At 58.8% G+C, this 18585-nt stretch overlaps 1 protein-coding gene across 11 annotated transcripts in view; it reads left to right on the top strand.

The window, feature by feature from the left end:
* Positions 1-15053, top strand: part of SEPTIN9 (septin 9) — a 129622-nt gene extending 114569 nt beyond the window's left edge. For all 11 annotated transcript variants that reach the window (XM_048075920.2, XM_048075923.2, XM_066980049.1 and 8 more), the window contains 8 exons: positions 500-628; positions 1016-1097; positions 2309-2446; positions 7544-7661; positions 9531-9626; positions 10463-10559; positions 11806-11857; positions 12716-15053. In XM_048075920.2, the coding sequence (XP_047931877.1) occupies positions 500-628; positions 1016-1097; positions 2309-2446; positions 7544-7661; positions 9531-9626; positions 10463-10559; positions 11806-11857; positions 12716-12851 (848 nt within the window). In that variant the 3' untranslated portion in view covers positions 12852-15053. The remainder of the gene's footprint in view (positions 1-499; positions 629-1015; positions 1098-2308; positions 2447-7543; positions 7662-9530; positions 9627-10462; positions 10560-11805; positions 11858-12715) is intronic.
* The last annotated feature ends 3532 nt before the right edge of the window (positions 15054-18585 follow it).

The following is an 18585-nucleotide window of genomic DNA, read 5'->3' on the forward strand; positions in this document are numbered from 1 at the left end:
AGGATGTGCTGCGCTCACTGGGATGGTGTTTCCGTGACTCAGGTGCTGCTGGCCTGGGCCAGCCAGGCTCCGTGCAGCCAGGGGGCTGTCTGTAGCAAAAGCAAGTCCAGCAGAGCAGCAGCAGCGGATGCAGAGGGCTCAGGTGTCGGAGGCTGCTGCCGTTACATCAGCCCAGCGAAGGGCTTACGGAGCTGCTCGCTCCTCTTCCCAGGGGAGCTGCAGTGGGGAGGCTGCAGGAGTGATGTGGTGGTGCTGGAAGCTGCCGGGGTGATGGTGCTGGCTGCTGGTGACGCTGTCGTGGCCCCAGACCGGTGCCTGGCCCCGCTTGCCCCTTTCTGACATCTTTTAACAAGCCTCGGGGAGCAGCTTGGCACCTCTTGCCTCCCTTCTGCAGCTCTGCTGCAGGCTGGGTCTCGTCAGCCTCTCCATCTGCCGGCCCCTGAAAAACTAACCCGGAAAGGGGATAGTGCTGACTGTGGTTCGTCCTGCTGCTTTCCAGGTCAGAGCGGCTTGGGGAAATCCACGTTAATCAACACCCTCTTCAAGTCCAAAATCAGCCGGAAATCTGTACAGCCAACTTCTGAGGAGCGGATCCCCAAGACCATTGAAATCAAATCCATCACTCACGGTGAGGCTCTGCAGAGCCCAGCTGGCACTTTGGCTTTCGGCCCTGCTCTGCCTTGTGTCCTGGCAGGCCTGGGGGGGCTGGGGGCCCCCACAAACATCCGCTCCCATCTGCACGAGGGGGCTTTGGCCATCCAGAGGTGCTCACGGGGCTGGGAAGACGCCTCTCTTCTTTTTACCCTCCAGCACTGATCTAATGACGATGGAAGGGAACAGGAGAGGCGGTTGTGGGGGGCTGAGTTTCAGGGCAGAAGTGGTGCGGAGTTCCCTGGAGGGCCGATTTGTGCCTGTGAGAAGCCTTAAAGGCGCTTTTCTTCCCTGGGGGGGCCCAGTCCGGATCTCCAGCTGATTTCGGGAGCTGCCTCACACAGCTGCTCTCTTCTCGTTTCAGAGATCGAAGAGAAGGGGGTTCGCATGAAGCTGACGGTCATCGACACCCCGGGCTTTGGGGACCACATCAACAACGAGAACTGGTGAGCTGGCTGGGCAGCCGTGCCTGTGCTGGGGGAAGGCATCTGATCCGCGGGCCATCCTGCCCCGGAGCTGGTTCTGGGGGCCAGGCTGTGGCCCTGTGCTGCCCCTGCTCTGTGGGGAGCAGAGCAGAGGGGCTGGTGAGGGTGGCAGCGTGGTGCCGCGCTCCCTGGCCCTGCCGCTGGACCCACAAACGTCCTGCTGTCTGTGCCGTGAGATGCCCTTTGTTCGGGGCCGGGAGCAGCTGTGTGCCAGCAGGGCTCGTCCCTGGGCCTCGCTCATGTGGCCCCGAGGCCGGGCCCTGCCACATGTCCTCGGGACAGCGGCTCTCTGTGCGGGACGTGCTGGGCAGGGCTGTCCTGTGTCGCTGCGGGGCTCCGGCTGCAGGAGGATGTGCCGAACGCGAGCCCCTGTGTGTGTGCACCCACTGCTGGGGCAGGGAGGAATGGGGGGTTTTCGGACCCCAGCTGCATTCAGCTCCCCTCTCCTGTCCCACACTCCCTCCCCCTGTAGCTGGCACTTCCAGGACGCCCTGGAAGCAGCCGTGTCCTCCTCTGGACACTGGGGGCTGTCCAAAGACGCCCTGAGACCAGGCAGCCGAGGACCTGCTCTGCTGCGGCGCTGCCCCGGAGCACAAGCCGGGAGGCCCCTCAGCAAGGCTCAGGGGTGGGACTGGGAGGACGGGGGCATGGCCGTGCTGGTCTGGTAGGGCTTCCTGGGCCCTTTCGGTGTTGGAAAGGACCGGACAATTTCAGGAGCTCCTACCCGTAGTGAGCCGGGGTGGGTGCTCCTGCTCCTGCGCTACGAGGTGGTGCAGAGAGCTGGGGGATGCTCCCGGCCCTGCTCTGCAGCCAGGGCCTGGGGCAGAGGAGGGAGGTCTGTTGGGACACTTGGTCCTTTGGGGCAGGGAAGGGAGGACTTCAGGCACTCGCTGCTTTAAAACAGGCAGCAAGATCCCCTCCCACCGCGGCGTGGGGAGCTGCCAAGCAGTGAGCGTGTGAGCCTGGGGATTCCTTCGTCGCCCACAGTCGCTGTGTGAATGGGAAATGATGGGAAGGAAAACGTCCCTGCAAGGGCGGGTTTTGGTTCAGTTCGTGTGTTTTATGGGGTGCTGTAGGACGCTAAGCATCCCCCGCTCAGAGGCCAAGGGGTAGGCTCAGGGTGGTCCCGGTCCCTCCCCCAAACCCAACCTTGTGTCTGTGCCTCTCTGCAGCTGGCAGCCCATCATGAAGTTCATCAACGACCAGTACGAGAAGTACCTGCAGGAGGAGATCAACATCAACCGCAAGAAGCGGATCCCTGACACCAGGGTGCACTGCTGTATATACTTCATCCCCGCCACCGGCCACTCGTACGTACCCACCGGCCATCCTCAGCCCCTCGGCGTTTCCCTCCGCCTCCAGTCTCGCAGCTCAGCTGCTCGGGGGCATCCTTGGGGTCCCTGAGGGTCTCTGAGGGGACCTTGGAGGAGCTCGGGGCCCTTCACAAGCATCTGGCTGAAGCCAGTAGGGTCAAGTCAAGTAGGTCTCATGTGCTGCTGTGTGCAGGAGCAGCAAGGAGGCTCAGGCAGCCCATGTGAAACTGTCTTTTCTAAGGCCTTAGCATCTGCAGAGCAGCTTTAGCCAAGGCAAACGTGGTGTTTCCTCTTCTCCTCAAGGGCCCTTGCAGCCTCCCTGAGCCTCAGTTTGTTGCTTTGCTCTGGCCACCTTGCTTGCCCAGCAGATGGACATCAGTCAGTGGGCTCTCGAATTTGATGGGGCTGCCTCTGCAAACAGGAGAAGCTTTTTTTTTCCTTTTTTTTTTTTTTTCCTAGCACCCCTGCCTTTGTAAGGGGCGAAGTGCTGCTGTACGGAGGGAGCAAACACCCTAACCCTTTTAGGGTATTTTGTAGGTTGTTTGATTAGTCTGCGAGTGGGATGCCGTTTATTCTGTGCAGCGCTCTCCTGGCTCTGGCATTTCTCAAGTGACAGCATCAAAGGGCTAAACCTGGTGCTTTTCTTTACCCCACCCCCTCTTTTTTTTTTTTTAAAGACATATAGCCTCTAGTGGAAATCTTGGGAACTTTAGTGTTTTGAAAGCTGCAACGTAAAGCACCGCAACACGAACTGAGACTGAAGTTTCCTTTTGATTTGTGTCAATTCCTTCCACTTCTGGTTTTGTCTGCATGGGGAATTTTTTTTTTGTCTGTTTTCAAAAGTTAGATTCAGACTGCCAGGGCTGTATTAATGCCAGCCCTTTCCTCTTCCCCATGTAGAGATTTATTCCAATAGAAAAGATTTTGTTTTGCTTCTGTCAGTGGGTAGACCAAAAATGCATTCTTTGCTGGAATAAAATGACTGCATGGGCCAGTTATGTTCTGCTTGTGTAACAGGCACGGCTTGCGTGTGCGGATGAGGCTTGAAAGCCTCCGAGGAGGGAGCAGGAGCCTCACCACCGAGCCGGTCAGGAGCCCTGGCCTCAGGCTTTTCCTTTACACACACCTCTGCTTGGGGCAGCTGAGCAGGAGCGGAGGGCGTGCTGACACGTTCTGCCACGAGAGAACCTGATAAAGCAGAAAACTTTTCGGAGGGGGCGATGTTTTTGGCCAGTCTGGCTTGTTGGTCCTGCTCATCTCGGGACCGATCTGCAAACCATCTGCAGACCGGGTCGGGGTATTGCAGCACGAGCCATGCTCTGGCTTTTTCTCCTGGCTTCAGGCGTTTAACCCTTGCAAGCGCGTGCTCTGCGGACACGGGGCGCAGAGATCGCAGATCTGGGCGTGCTGCCGTGGAGGAGTGCAGGCACCGCTTCCCAGGCAGTCCCCCTGGAAGCGCAGCATCCCACGGGGCTCGGTTTGCGGGCTGGGGAGCAGCGGTGCAGAGCCCGTCCCCTGCCAGAGCCTCTCCAGCGGCGCGTTCTGGTTTCTCTCACCCGCCGGCTAGCAGTAATTGCGGGGAAGTTCAGCTGCTTTTTTTCTTTCTCTGCACTGAACATGTGTTTCCAATATCCGAGCTAGCCTGGCGGTTGGAGGACGTTGTTGCTGAGCCGTGCGCAGACCCTGCTCCCCCTGCTGCAGCCTCGGCCGGGCGGGTCCTGGTAGCCTGCCTGGGGCCAGCGCTCAGCCCGGCCACTGCTCCGGGACGTCCTGCCCTGCCCAGCCCAGGTGTCCCCACCGGCAGCTGGCTCACACATCCCCTCCTGGAAGGGGATGGAAGTAGATTGAGAAGGAGTGAAGCTGCGGGTTGCGGAAAGGGGGACAGACCCCACTGGGTGCAAGAAATCCATGGGAAATGTTGCTTCTCTGAAAGCTCGAGGCAGTGGTTTCCCTTCTGCCCCTTGTGGAGCCCACGTTACGGTGCGCATCGCCCCAACGTGCTCTCCCCACGCTGCCCATGAGCTGTGGATGCCCGTCCTGCAGCAGGGACAGGGCTCTGAGCTCGTTTTGGAGCACAAGGGCTTGGGACGCTGCTCCACACGGGTGCTGCAGCGTTTAGTGCAGGCTCGTGCCTCCCCGCCGTGCTGCTCAAGGGTTAATCCAGGGAGAAATTTCCTCTCCGCTGCCGCTGTCTCTCCCCTCGCAGGGAGGTCAGGGTAGGATTTGCAACCCATCTAGCTTGCACACACCCTGTCCTTCTTGTAACACTCCCGTAAAACCATGTTTGCAGCGGCTAAGTAACCTGCTGGCAGGGGCTTTTGGCTGTAGCTGCGCAAGCCGAACTCTTTGCCACCCAATAAATTTCTCAGCTCTGACCCCTGTGAAGCACTGCCAGGCTGCGAAACGTGACTCTGAAATACTGCCCTGGCCTCGGCAGCCCCGTTTGCTGCATGTGCTGGAGGTGCTGGCTGATGTGCAGACACCTCACGGCCGCTTTCCCCTCTTGCAGCCTCGATTGGGTCCCCCAAGGGTGCTGGTGGGGCTGGGTGGCCGCTGGGTGCTCGCCGGAGTCGGCTGGAAGCGCGGCTCAGCTTCTTGCTGAGAAATAACTCACTTTCTCTCGCTGTTCTGCTTATTTGTATACTCAGCGGTTTCATTGCTGATCCTCGTTGGGCTCTAGTGTCGGTGCTTTGAGCCTGGTTTGGACACCTGGGGGATGGGGGTGCCGCTGGTCACATCCTGGTCGCAGGACGGTGGTGGCTGAGCACCAGAACTGTCCCTGCTCTCCCGGGCGGTGCCGTGCAGCAGGAATTTCAGAGGAATTAGGTTTGGGCTCGCCACATTGTGGCCCTGGCCATGCCAGCCTGGTCCTGCGCAGCATTATAAGGGAACGTGTAAATTAGGCTCTTTTCGCTCATAATCTCCTTAAGCCATTCATTCCCCTTCGGTGCCTTCAGATGGGTGACTGACTTCCAGCAACAGGTCTCTTTTTTTTTTTTTTTTTGTGAAAAGCATCGCTTCCTTTAAATACTTGAGGTTTTTCGGGGCTCCCCAGTGCAGGTGGGCTGGGGGAGCTGCAGCTGCCCGAGGCCGTGGATGTGCTGGGAGGAAACGCTTGGGAATTTTGCTCCGGAACACCCTGGGAGCTGCCCCCTGGTGCTGCTGGCTCACGGGGCTCCTATGCTCGTCCCCTCCTCTCCCACCCAGCCCTCGTGTGTCCTGGGAGCAGCTTCGTGGTGCTGCTTCACCACCCTCACGTCCTCAGCAGGTGTCAGGGGGGCTTGGTGAGGGGCAGGTGGGCCGTGTGCCCCCTGGGCTGAAACTTGGCTACGCGTGCATCCCGCTCTGTGCTCCGAAAGGAGAGCCGGTGGAGGAGGGAGGAGCGCAGTCTCGGTGGGGAAGAGGCTTTTAAAGGGGAAAAGCTGTTTGAGAAATAGCAAAGAGAAAGGAGGGGAAAGAAATCTGCTGGGAAAGGAACATGAGTGCATGGCTTCCTTGGAGGTCTGGGAAATACATTATGCAGAGCTCCAAACAATGCTTGCCAGCAGCACTCTGCTCAGATGTGTCCGTGGGGGTTTCCTTGTGCTTTTTTCATTCTTTTTTTTTTTTTTTAAATAGCCAAACTCCTTTTCTTTCCTGGGGCCCAGGGTGAGCTGTGGCTCCTGAGCTCGCGTTAGGAACTTGATCGTCCTCACGCCGCCTGCCCAGCGCCCGGGGCCGTGCGTGCAAATGGCACGGGGGCTTGGGGAAGGTCCTCGTGCTGCGGGGTGTGCCCGGCCCCGGGGAGGAGATGGGGTTTGGCCGGGGACGGGCTCAGATGTCTGCACTGGAGTAGCCTCGAGCTGTGGTTTTAGGATCAGCAGGAGCACCGTGCCGGGTCTCTCCGGGCTGGGTGTCCCTGCGGGGGGCTCTCGGTGCTGGGGCCAGGCAGGGGCGGCCTCGCGGGGTGGAGATGCTGCCTGGGGACTGCCGAGGAGCAGCACCAGCCCCTTCCCTTTGGGCTGGCGAGGCTCTCGCTGGGTTGGTGGGAGCCGTGTGGGGCCTGTGGGAGCCTCTGAGCCCTTCGTAGGGCCTGAGGAGACCACCCCGGTGGGGTTTGGCTTGAGCGTGCTGGCAGCAGGTGCTCTCTTGGCCCTGTTCTCCCTGCTTCTAAGCACGTTTTTGGCTCCCCCCGGGCACTGGGCTCTGCTCTGTGCTCCCCCGCGCAGGGAGCACCTGAGCATTTTAAGTCACCACCCCATTTATTTGGGTTTCTCCCCGGGTGCTGAGCAACATTTGCTCAGCTCTCACGTGGGCATCGTGTCCCTGTCACCTCCAGAGCCACCGATGGGGACCCGCAGCAGGCGGAGGCATCCCCAGGCAGGCTTTCGTCTTGGGATCCCCCAGCGATAAAAATACCTCCAGGGAGCAGCAAGGACCGAGGGGCAGAGGGAAGGGTCAGGGCCAGGCGCAGCGTGGCACCGGGGGTCGCGCCCGCGCTGTCAGCAGGATTTCCCCGGGGGCTGATGGCTCGGGTGTGCAATCGCCGCAGCTTTGCTCTGCTGAGACTTCGGTTGTAGAAGTTTTTCTGACGTTTTTGCCCTCTGGAACAAGCAGCATCTCTTCTGTGCCGCGCGATCCGCTTGAGAATTAGCAGAGCCTTTTTTTTAATCCGAGCCAGCGGATGAGGGATGAAATCTTGGCTCGTGTGTGACAGAGCAAGAGTGAATCTGAGCAGGGATAGTGACCCATGGCCACGTCCCTGTCGTGCTGGCCTGGCCCTGGCCAGCCTGTCCTCGTGGGCACGGCTGGAGGTTTTGCACCGTGGTCTCTCCCCAGCTTGATGCGTGCTGCGGGCAGGCTTCAGTGCTGTGCTTGCATCCTGGCTTTGCCAAGGACACGCGTGGCTTTGGGCAACGTCCTGCAGTCCTCGGTGGCCGTGTGAAGATAAAAAGCCCTCTCTTACAAGCCAAGCTTTTAAGAAAATGTCTTTCCTTTTCCTCTCGGAAAGCAAACGATTCCCCCTCCGTGTCCATCCTTTGAAGCTCTCTCTCTGCTGGGAGACAGCTGCAGCCCCCCCGGCTGAGCCCCTTTTTTTCCTGCCGTGTTTTGTAGCCTCCGACCGCTGGACATCGAGTTCATGAAACGCCTGAGCAAGGTGGTCAACATCGTCCCGGTGATTGCCAAAGCCGACACGCTAACGCTGGAGGAGAGGGATTACTTCAAGCAAAGGGTAAGGAAGGGGCCGGGGGTGCTCGTGGGGGCTCCGCAGCTCCCCCTGCCCCTCTCCCCAGGCAGCTTTGGGAAGCCGAGCGCCTGGCTGGGAGCCCGGCGCATTCCTCGGGCTGCAGCCCTGAGCGATCCCATGTGGCAGGAGGGAAGGCCCTCGCTCCAAACGCTTCCTTGTGTTTCTCTTGGACCGTTGTCAGCGCGGAGTAAGTTCGGAGCTCGTGGTCTCGGGGCCTGTTTCTCCTGCCTCCTTTGTTGTTGTTTTTGTTGTTTTCGGGCTGGTTTGGGTTATTCCGGGAGGCCGATGGTGCTGCACACACAGCCTAGAAAGCCCTCCCTGTGCCACATCCTGCGCCCGTACGGTAACCAGGTGAAAACAGGTGGGTTTGCCGAGCTCAGCCAGGCAAGATTTATGGGGAAGCACGCCATGAAATTCCCTTGATCGCGTTGGTGGGGAGCCGAGGAGGGGCGGCTGAGCCCACCGAAGGTGTGTGCTCGCTTCCCTCCCTGCGCGCCCGGTGCTGCTGGGAGCCGGAGGTGCCGCGTGGGGGCTCGGCGGGGGGCTGCACACACAGCGCTGTAAGCGGTGGCGTGGCTGCGGCCGCGACGGCCTCGGCACTCGCTGCAAAAATCAGCGAGCCCCTGGCCACCGCGTGGCTCGTTGCTCTGTGAGCCAGAATCGCATTTCTGAGCAGGAACAGGCCAGGTTTCACCAAAGCTGGTCACTCAAACAGCATTCCCCAACTACCCCGGTGCGATGCGGATGGTTCGGGCGCTGGGTGCTGTAGGGCAGGGAGGAGATGGCCAGGAGTCGGCTCCTGCCGCCTGGTACCGACCCGCAGACCCACAACGGGACAGGGTCAACCTGACCGGCCTCCGCTTCTTAGTGCTTGCTAGGGTCCAGCACATCTCCCCTCTGGGCAGGGAGTGAAACAAAAGGAAAGGGTGGTGTTGCCAAAATGACAGCTTTAGGGATGGATGGGGATGGGGAGTGTAGGAGGTGAGGAGTTGCCTCGGGTTGCGTGGCACTGTGTCAACCTGATGCCAGTGCGGCACGGAGTTGTTCAAATGGAGTCCAACACCCCGTGGGGCTGGCTTTGCTGGGTTGTTCCCATAAAATAGGGGCCATCCCCAGCAGGTGTGTGTCTGGGGACTGGTTTGGGGTTCCTCTGGCCTGGATATGCTTTCCTTGCCAGCCTGCAGTGCAGACTGCTGTGGAGGAGTAGATGGCCATAGCAAGCGACGGAGCAGTCGCGTGGTAGTGGGTTTGGGTTTGCAGCTTTGTTCAAGGCTGAGCCTCTGCGCTCCTGGTGCTGACCTGAGCTAAGCCTCACCCTACCTCTAACCCTAACCCTAACCTCCCAGGACTCGGATCTCGGCGCCTCTTTACCCTGCACAGAGGCAATGTCCTGGAGACCGCTCCAGGCTGTTGTGTCCCTGGCCGCTCGGAGCAGGCACTGCTGTGAAACCTTTCCAGGCAGGGCAGCAAGTGCCAAAAAAACAACGTGAGGGCCAGCACCGCATGCCTGGCAGCTGTGTTCCCATTGCTTGGTGCAACCTGTATTTTTGTACTCTGTTAAATGCCAACACAAAGCCCAGCTCATATACCTGCATCTCCCTCTCAGCCTGTCCTGGCACCAGGTTCCTGCAGACCTTACAGGGCAGGCACTTGGAGGTGTGCGGCAGTTAAACGCGGGCCCCTGTCCCCCAGGTGGGCAATATTTGGGAGAGAGGGGGAAGGTAACGGTGCCTGGGCATTGCTGTGCCCTGCAGGCTTGCTCCTGAGAGCCTCCTGCAGGGGCTGGGGCAGCGCCGTGGTGGGAGCGCAGCTCCTCTGCCCGTCTTCACGTGTCCCCTGCTCCTCCCCTCCCAGATCACGGCCGATCTTCTCGCCAACGGGATCGACGTGTACCCGCAGAAGGAGTTTGATGAGGACTCTGAAGATCGGCTAGTGAATGAGAAATTCAGGGTTAGTGCCTGGCGTCGCAGTTAAATGTGCTTGGGCTGGGGGTCTGCAGCTCCAAGCGCCTGGGATGTCGCGGGGTCCTCTTCCCAAGTGTCTGTTTTCTTTCTGAAGGTGCTGAGCCCTACAACCGCCTGCCTGGGTCATGCCAGAGCTCAGAGCAGGGACAGAAAGAGTTTGAAAAAGGCAGCTGGGGAAGGCTGCCTCTCTGTTGTTGCTCTTTCCCCCAGCTCTGTATCTTAACGTGCCCTCGGTAAGCAGCAGGCAGGGAGGTCTGGGGGCTTCGTGCCCCCCCAGGTGCAGGGAATGCCCACTGCAGCACGGGGAGCCCCCTTCCTGGCGGCTGGAGAGAATCTGCCCGCAGCCTGCTCTGCTTCTGTGCAGGTGAATTCCTTGCTGCAGGAAATAGCGAACAACTTCCTAGCTCGGAAAATTGGCTTGGGCAAAATCAAGGAAGAAAAATAAAAATTAGGGACTCCAAAGTACAAAGACAGCACCTCGGATCAGGGAGTGACCGAGCCCTGGGTCGCTGGATTTTGGGGTGGTTCCTGGGGAAGCACCACGTTACCTTCCTCTGGATGCTGGTGCCTGCCAGCGAGGTGCTGGGCTGCACGGGTTTGGTGCTGGTTTTGGACTGGGCATGTGTGTGGGATGCTGCTGCCCTGCTCCTGGGCTGCCCAGGTCCCTGGCAGGCAGCGCTGCTCAGGAGCATCAGGGACAGGCTGGCCCATCCCATGGAGGTCTCTTTCGAAAACAGCCTGACCCAGGACTTTGCTCACCAGCTTGGTTTCCTGACTGGTTTTTCGGGAGGAAAACGTGACCTTGTTTTTCTCTTTCCTCAGGAAATGATCCCGTTTGCAGTGGTGGGCAGCGACCAGGAGTACCAGGTTAACGGAAGAAGAATCCTTGGAAGGAAGACCAAGTGGGGCACCATTGAAGGTAGCTTGCCCTTGTTTCCCCACCTCCTGAGCCCGACTCCCTGCCCTGGCTGAAGGTCCAAAAGCAGCAGTGGAAATCAAGGTGTACACAGAGCTTCCCTGCTCCTCCGGGAAAGTCACCTCCCCAGTCTTTGGGGACTGGAAATAACCTGGCCAGTTCTTCTGTGCTGAGGTCCTTCGGCTTTGTGTGGCTGCGGGGGCAGCTGAGTGTCTGAGGGGGCATTTCTCAGTGTCTTGTCTCCCCCTCTGGCCAGGCTCCTGCTTCTCACACTATTAAATGCCTGGCGGCTGGATTTGGGGGCAGACAAGTTCCGTGCTGAGGTCTCTTTCTCTAGCCCATATTAGAGCCTTGCCCACCATCCGTAGGTCTCTGCACCCTCCACCATGCATTTCATGGTGCCCTTGTGGGATCTCATCCTTCTTCCGTCTTCATCCCATCAATGTCTTCCTTTTTATTTTTTTTCTCCTCCCACCATTTTAAATCCGAGTTTAAAGGCTAGGCGAAGGCTTATGGCTGCAGCCCATCAGCACGTTTCCAGGTCCCTGGCTTTGGGCAGCCAGCTGACTGGTGCCACCCCTCTGCCTTCCTCCCCTTCATTTGACAGATTCCTCTCATTTATGATTCTCTTTTATAGGAATCCCGTGTTGAAGGATTGCTTAATTAACAAAGATGCCAGGAAAATCAGTGTATTTTAAATCTCTGCTGCCCTCTTGTGCTCTGTCCTTGGAAGTTCTGAGTTTGTGGGGCTCAGGGTGGGCTAAGAAACACGAATTGCCTTCCGTGTCGGTCTCCCTGTGCCGAAGGAGCTAGCGTGCCCGTGGGCAGCCTTTGCAGAACAGTGTTACTTGTTTTCTTGTGATTTCTGCATTCTGTTAAAAAAAAATAATCAAAAAAGGCAGTTGAGATTCTAAATCCAAACGCCTGGCAAACTGACAGCTGTCATTAATTGTGGCGGAGCAGCACCCCTTGCTTTTTCCCCCCAGACTCTTGCAAACACTCCTCCTTGCTCTAAGCCCTGTTAGCACGCGGTCGTGCTGAGCTGGGCGGGTAGGTGGGTAAATCGCTGGCCTGACAGCAGCAAAGAGGACTCCTGAGAGTCCTGCACGTGTCGCCCTCGGGCTGGGTCGCTGTCTCAGCTCCCCGCACACTGATGAAGCCCCGTCGCGCTCTCCCTCCCCTGGCTGGTTGCCGCTCGTGCCCTGGCTGCGCACTGATGGGTTTCTCTCTCTCTCTCTCCCCCTCGCAGTGGAGAACACGACACACTGTGAGTTCGCCTACCTGCGGGACCTCCTCATCAGGTCAGTAGGGCCGTGCCGCCCCCCGGAGCCTTCGGTCACCGGGTGGCATCCAGAGAAAGGGGAGAGCCCCGCTGGGACTCAGCTGCTGCCTTGCTCCCCTCCATCCCACCGTGCTCCCATCCCAGCCCTCCGCGCTGCTGCAGCCCCGCTGTGGGATGGCCCCACACAAAGGGACGTGGCTGCAGGGGGCTTTTCTCACCTAGGGTGCTGAGAAAAGGTTGGAGAGGAGCAGGGGTGGGTCGGGGCAGACTCCCAGCTTGCCGGCAGCATGCGGTGTGGCTGCAGCCCACCTGCCTGGAGCACCTGAGGGGCATTTCTGCCCTGGTGACCCCTCCCCAGCCCCAGGTCCTCCCCGGTGCACCGTTCCCAGTCCCAGAGCATCACCCTCTTGCATCGCAGGATCGTGCTGTTGTGAGGTCTGGGTGTCCCTGCTGGGGGGAGCAGGGGGCTGAGCCCCTTGGCTGGCTGGAGGGGACATTGGTCTCCTCAGTTTGGCTGCCCTGCACGTGGCGCTGCTGCTGGCAGAGCTGTGCAGGGCTTCAAGGCCTGACCCCAGGGATTTGTAGGACTGGGATCTTCCCAGGAGGGTGTCGTACAGCAAGGGCTCCCCGCGTACCAGAGCACGGGCTGTCGGTATGTGCAAAGGGTTCAGGTCTCAGTTTCTCATTGTTGCCTTTGCTTCCACCCCGCACCCTGAAGATGTGCCAGGAACCAGAGAAGGGGCTGGGGACGTTTGGGCTGGGGGGGGGCTGGAAAGCAGAGAGTGAGGGGTGCGAGGTGGCAGCTGGGGCTGGTGCTGGGCAAACCTGCCCTGCGCCCCCAGCCCGCTGCGATCACCCCCCGTCTCTTTTCATGCAGGACACACATGCAGAACATAAAGGACATCACCAGCAACATCCACTTCGAAGCCTACAGGGTGAAGAGGCTGAACGAGGGCCAGAGCTCGCTCTCCAACGGCGTGACCGACAAGGAGCTGGTGGCTAACGAAATGTAACCGTCTCGCTCTGTAGCCAGGACCTCGCTCGCTCACGCTCGCTATTTCTCCCCTCTTCCCCCTTTATTTTTATATAAATCCTCTGCCACTGTCCCTCCTTCCCCCCAACCCCCCGCCAATGTTAACTGACCAAATAACCAGCTGTCGTGCAGTGGGGTGGCCGCTCGTCCCCCCGCCTCGTGGCACGGGTTTCCGTCTCAGCCCCGTCAGGCAGGAGGGGGTGGTCGGGCTGGGGACCGTCCCCCGCTGGGGTCGGGCTCTCGCCGTCCTCCAGCCTAATGGGGCAGCCTCCTCCCGCTGCCCCAAAGCCGTGGGATTTAGGGGTAGGGCAGCGGGGCGGGGGTCTCCTGCCCCCTCCGTGGCTGTCCCCAGGGGACATTTGCCAAAGGCCGAGTACCTCTGCCCCGTGGCTTTGCCATTTTTCTTCTCCGTCCATTGAAGGCAAGGGTTTCTCCGTGTGAATGTAGCCTCCAGAAGCAAGGTACGGTGGTATGAAGAGAGCAAGACGGCGACATCCTTGTCTTCTGCCTCCTCCTCCTCCTCCTCCTCATGAGCCCTTTGCGGTCCTCCAGGAGCAGCCAGCCCCGACCCAGCCCCCCCACCCTGCCTACACGCAATAACCTGGGAGACTTTAGGGGCTACCCGCGGCCCGGCAGAGCTGCCCGCTCTGGGAGAAGTGCCTTTTAGGACTGTTACCTTGCAATAGTGGAACCGGGGGGCGGGGGGCTCATGCCGGCCATCTTTGCAGCCTGGAAAATGCTTCCCCGAGCTGCAGCGCTTTGCAGAGACTCCTTTTCCCCTCTCACTTGGACCATAGGTATGGCTGAGTTCCTGGGAAGCCTTGCATATTTATTTTTAATTCGGTGGGGTGTTTTATGCCATTGAAGGCTCAAAGTTTCTTTGTCTGAAGGGGGCTGAGAGCGGAACGTCTCTGCAAAGCGGCGGTGGGGAGCAGAGGTTTGTCCTGTCTGACCCTTGTCATTATCGGGCTTTTCCATAAGACAGAGGAGGCTGTTAGGTTTTTTTTGTTGTTTTTTTTTGCATCCCCTGTGTGATGTGTATGTGCGTAACACGCTCCTCGATATGCCTTGCCCTTGTGCAAGGGGACCGGGCCCGTATCGGACTGAGCCCCGCATGCCCACGTGCACAGCCCCGGCCCTGGGGAGGGCTGCTGCGGCCCCCCCTGCCCTGGGCACTCTCCTTTCAGCTCTGCCCCCATGTGCCTCGTGTTTCCGTGGGTCTGCAGTAAAAAAAGACCCTGCAAGGGTGTTAAACAACACCGCGTGGCTCGCGAGCGGGTGGTCTTGGAGCAGCGCTCTGCAGCCCTTCTGCCCCCGCCTGCCTTTCTGTCGTCAGCTCCGTCAGTCTCCGCTCCCCTCTCTAAGGGACGAAACTTTACACGAATCACCCTTTTTTTGGCATGTGCTAAGAGGGCAGCGTGTCCCCAGTGCCGGGGGACACCCGCGGAGCCCACCCAGCGGCCCCGCCGCAGGGCAGAGCCGGCGGCTTCATCGCAGGGGGGCAGAAGGAGAGGAGAGGGGTTGTGCTCGCCCTGCTCGGGACGCCCAAACGTTGTGCTCGGGGGGGGGGGGGGGGATTTGCAGATTTTCCCCACACGTTGCCCCCGTGGGCAGCCAGAGGGGTGCTCGGGGCCGTCCCCGGGCCGTGCCCAGCTCCGTGCTGCCCCGGGGATGCTGTGGCCGTGGCGCAGGGTGCGCGTCGCACGGAGGCTCCGCTCTCCCCCAACTCGTGTTTTCCCCTCCGCAGCAGCACGCGGGAGGTCTGCTGAGCTGCTGGGGAGGAACAGTTATGTACTTGCTGACTTGCTATATTTTAGCAAAAACAAACAAAATGTATTAACTGAAAAAAAGTATATATATTTCAAGTGTTAAAAAGACTATTAAGGGGGAGAAAAATCTCTTGTGTGAGGCACTTCTGCAAATGTCATCTTCAACTTTTTGTTTTTCCTCTAGTCGATATCTCAAGCTGGGCCAAGCAAGACACGCCGCTTTCTCCTTTGTAACCTGATTTTTTTTTGAAGAAAAAAAGAAAATAATACAATAAAAAAAAAAAACTTCATCCAGATCTATTAAAATGGCCTTTTGGGGGTTATAAGCATTATGACAAATTTAGTCCATTTTTGTATAAATAATAGTGTTTAATATGTATTTCCCAAAATAAATGTTTCGAATGCAAATAGAAGGAGGCTTGTTTGGAAACGTCTGGTTTTTGGGGATGTCCCCAGCTGGGATGGGATCGGTACTGCACGGATCCTGCAGGGCTGGGAGGGAGGGGAGAGGCCTAAAGGGCTGTGCCCAACTTGGGGTGAAGGTTTAATTTATTGCTCATCCCTTTGACTCTTCCTCCCTGGGCTTTCAGGCCCGGTTGCCGTACCAAAGGGTGGAGCTGCCGGTGCTGAGCACTGCGGGGAGGCAGCGGTGCCCTTGGAAGCTGGCATCACCCCGAGCCTGCTCAAAGCCACGGTCTTCCCCGGTGTCCCAGGCAGGACATCGACCTGTCGGGGGCTTTAATCTGTATTTATGCACCTATTGTGTTTTTTTCTCCTCGAGGTGATTGAACCGCGTGCAGACAGGACCAACGGGACAGAAGGCTCCTTGCTTTGGGCTGGGCTGGGCTCCCTGTGGGCGTGTAGGGTGCAGGACCGCCTTTATGGACCTGTTTTTTGGGCTGGCACCTGGGATTCAGAGCAGAGGAAATCAGACCGTCGCGTACGGCATCCAGGCAGGTGTGCGGTACCTTGTCGGTGGGCCCCCTGTTGCCCGAGTGCTAAACTTAGCCCACGTGCTGCCCTCTTTTTATTGCCAAGTGAAGCCCTGCAGCTCGTGGTGGCTTTGGCTCAGGCTCCTCGCGGCCCCGGCTCCTCCGGGATGGGGCTGGGGAGTTCTCGCTGCCGTAACCAGAGCAAGACCCTGAGCAAAGCTCTTAGGGGGGAAAAAAATCGCCATGGGATTGTAGTGATTGCAAGCATGGGCCGGGGGCTTGGCTTCTGGACAAGTCTGCAGCAGCTGTTCCCCCCACAGCACGGCTTCCAGCAGCGGTGTCAGCTCTTTGCAGCCTTCCTCAATGCCAGTGGCTGCCCATGGCCATGGAGGGGATGAGGCAGAGGCTGCACCGGGGCGGGCGCTTCTTGGGACCGAGAAATGGTTTCTCACCGTGGCGAGGGGCAGCCGGGCAAAGGTCCCTGCTCGGCACTAGGGGCAGCTTTGTTTAGCCCAAGGGAAGGGCTCTCGGGGTCGGAGGTGGGCTTGTGGGGATGGCTCCCAGGTGCTCTGAGGCTCTGGAGCAGGGGGGAGCCCCGATGGCCCGATGGGCTGCAGGAGCAGGGGGCTGCGGGGTGCCACAGCAAAACCCCAGCCCGGGGAAGGGTTCGCCGTGGTGAAATCGCCCCCTCTCCCCAGGGGCGTCCCAGGAGGGGTGGCCGGGGAGGTTTGGGGCAGAGCAGTCAGTAAGGGGCTGTTGGCACATCCCCGGCTGTCTCGGAGGGACGTTCGCCTAACGCCGCCGCGGCTGACAGAGGGCCTTGCACTAACAGCCCATTGAGTGGCCTCGCCTCAGCAAACGAGGGGAAGGAAGATGAGTGAGGGTTTAATTACCGAGCGGAGCAGGGCTTTCTGCAGTGACGGGCACTCGCTCCCGTTCACTTTGCAGAGCGGGGGGGGACCCGAGCACGGCCGGGTGGCACCGGGGGGGACGGGGATGCGAGTATGGCCGGGTGGCACAGGGGGGGACGGGTGCCCGGCCGGGGTGCTCCTGGTCCAGCCGACCCCACGAGCATCTCATGCAGAGGCTGCCTACAGATCATACGAGTGAAAGGGGGTATAAATAATTAAAGCAGCTCGTAGCGAGTAGTCCCCAAAACGGCTGCCTGATTTAAAAACTAATTACTCGGAGGGTAATCACCTCCAGAAGCACGCGATTTACCACAGTACTGCTCTTCCCTCCTCTGCCTTGCTCTCACCTGCTCCTGACTGATCCCAGGCATCGGCACCCAGATTTATCGCTCACCTGCAGCACGCAATAACCGGTGTTGTACTCATCCATCTCCCTCATTAGTAACGTCATTGAAGACCTGTTCAGGGATGGATAAACCCTCTCTGGGTGGTAGTCCAAGGGCCAGCAGCAGCGCTCAAGATCCTTTCGGATGAGCCTTTGCTACCCAAGAGGCTGGGCACCTTCGCCCACGGCATCCCATCATCGGGATGCGTCACCCGCGCCGCCTGAGCTGCTGCCAAGGGGCTCTCCTGGACTGTAACGTCCACGCCGAGCCGTGGTGCTCATCAAAACCCCATCGCAGCGACGTGGGACCTGTCCTCATGGGAAACTCCGCCGTTTGATGTGCGAGCCAGTCTGCAGCAGGCATATGCAGAGCTGCCTTTCTCCAGCTTTAATTACCGTGAGGCTGCTGCACTGCAGCTGGGAGCCTGGGGTTTTTTATCATCTCTGCTCTGGCTGCAGTGGGAAGGATTTGTCTGTCCACCCATCCCTGCTGCCCCCTCGCACCACCCCACTGCCGCTCCTTCTCAAAGCCAGAACAGAAGGCTTTCCTCCTCGCCCCCAGCAGATCCGAGCCTGCAGCTCTCTGCTGTGCTTCGCTTTGTGTTTACCTGGCTGAGCGCTGGCTGCTCCTGCACGAATTGGTAATTCTCACCGGCAGCCTGATGGAGGAGCAGCATCGCGCCGCGCTGCTTCATTTAGGAAAACAGAGTAATTTATTTCTAACTTATGGGATTCAGGAGACTTCCACCTGCAGCCCACAATATTTTCTCATTAACACTACCCAGCTAAGCTAAGAACTGCAATTTCAGAAGTCGTGCTTCCATCAAAGGCACGTTACTTCCCAGGGACTCCAAAAGTTTACCGAAGCTTAAAGACATACCCCGCAGCACATGGTAATGTACCAAATTTCCCCTTCGTGTAACTACTGGAACCATTTTTCCTGCAGGCTTTGGTCCCCTGCAGCACCCCCATAGCCCCCAGCAGCTCCCCCCCGCACAGAAGCAGGATACGTGCCTGCAGCAAGCAGGAATCTGGTGGCTTCATTTTGTCCATCAGAGCTGGAAGCCCTCGCTAACAAAGTTGGCGGACCTTATTTTAGATGTAAAACCTGTAGCCTGGATGAACTACGTCTTGAAATAGCCTTGCTGAGGGCAAGGACAGGGGGCTCAAGGAGCCTTCATCCTCTTGTGTGCGCCTGCCCCACCGGGCACCACCTCAGCCCTTGGCCCCTCCCTGCCCTTCTCCTCTCCGCAGCAGCAGAAAGCCCGGATTCAAACCATGTTCCTAAAGCCAAATTACACACCGGAGGCTCCACGGCCCTCCTGGGAGGGTCAGGGCACTCCTCTATAAATAACTGTCTCAATATGTTTAATTTGCAGATGAAATTAAGCCTGGGAAGAAAGGGAAGCCTGCCTTTTCATGTGTGGGCTGTCCGGCTTCGCCTTGAATATCAAAGTGAGAGGAGTTACAAAGCACCGGCTCTCCCGGATTATCTGAGGAACCTTGTAGGTCCCAAGTGGCGGCGGTTACAGGATCAAAAGGTGTGGGACTTATGCGGGAAGCCAGGCAAAGCCCAGGTGGCTCCCAGGTCAGCCCCAGAGAGCCCAACCTCGGGGCAGCTCGCAGCGCTGAGAGCTCCAGCGAGACGAGGAGGTAGACGAGGAGCCAGGTTGGGGTTTCACGTGGGCTTTGGATTAAATATTAACTTGCTACGGTG

The sequence above is a fragment of the Anser cygnoides genome, chromosome 19 (genome assembly GCF_040182565.1).
Source record: "Anser cygnoides isolate HZ-2024a breed goose chromosome 19, Taihu_goose_T2T_genome, whole genome shotgun sequence".
NCBI classification, from domain to species: Eukaryota; Metazoa; Chordata; class Aves; order Anseriformes; family Anatidae; genus Anser; species Anser cygnoides.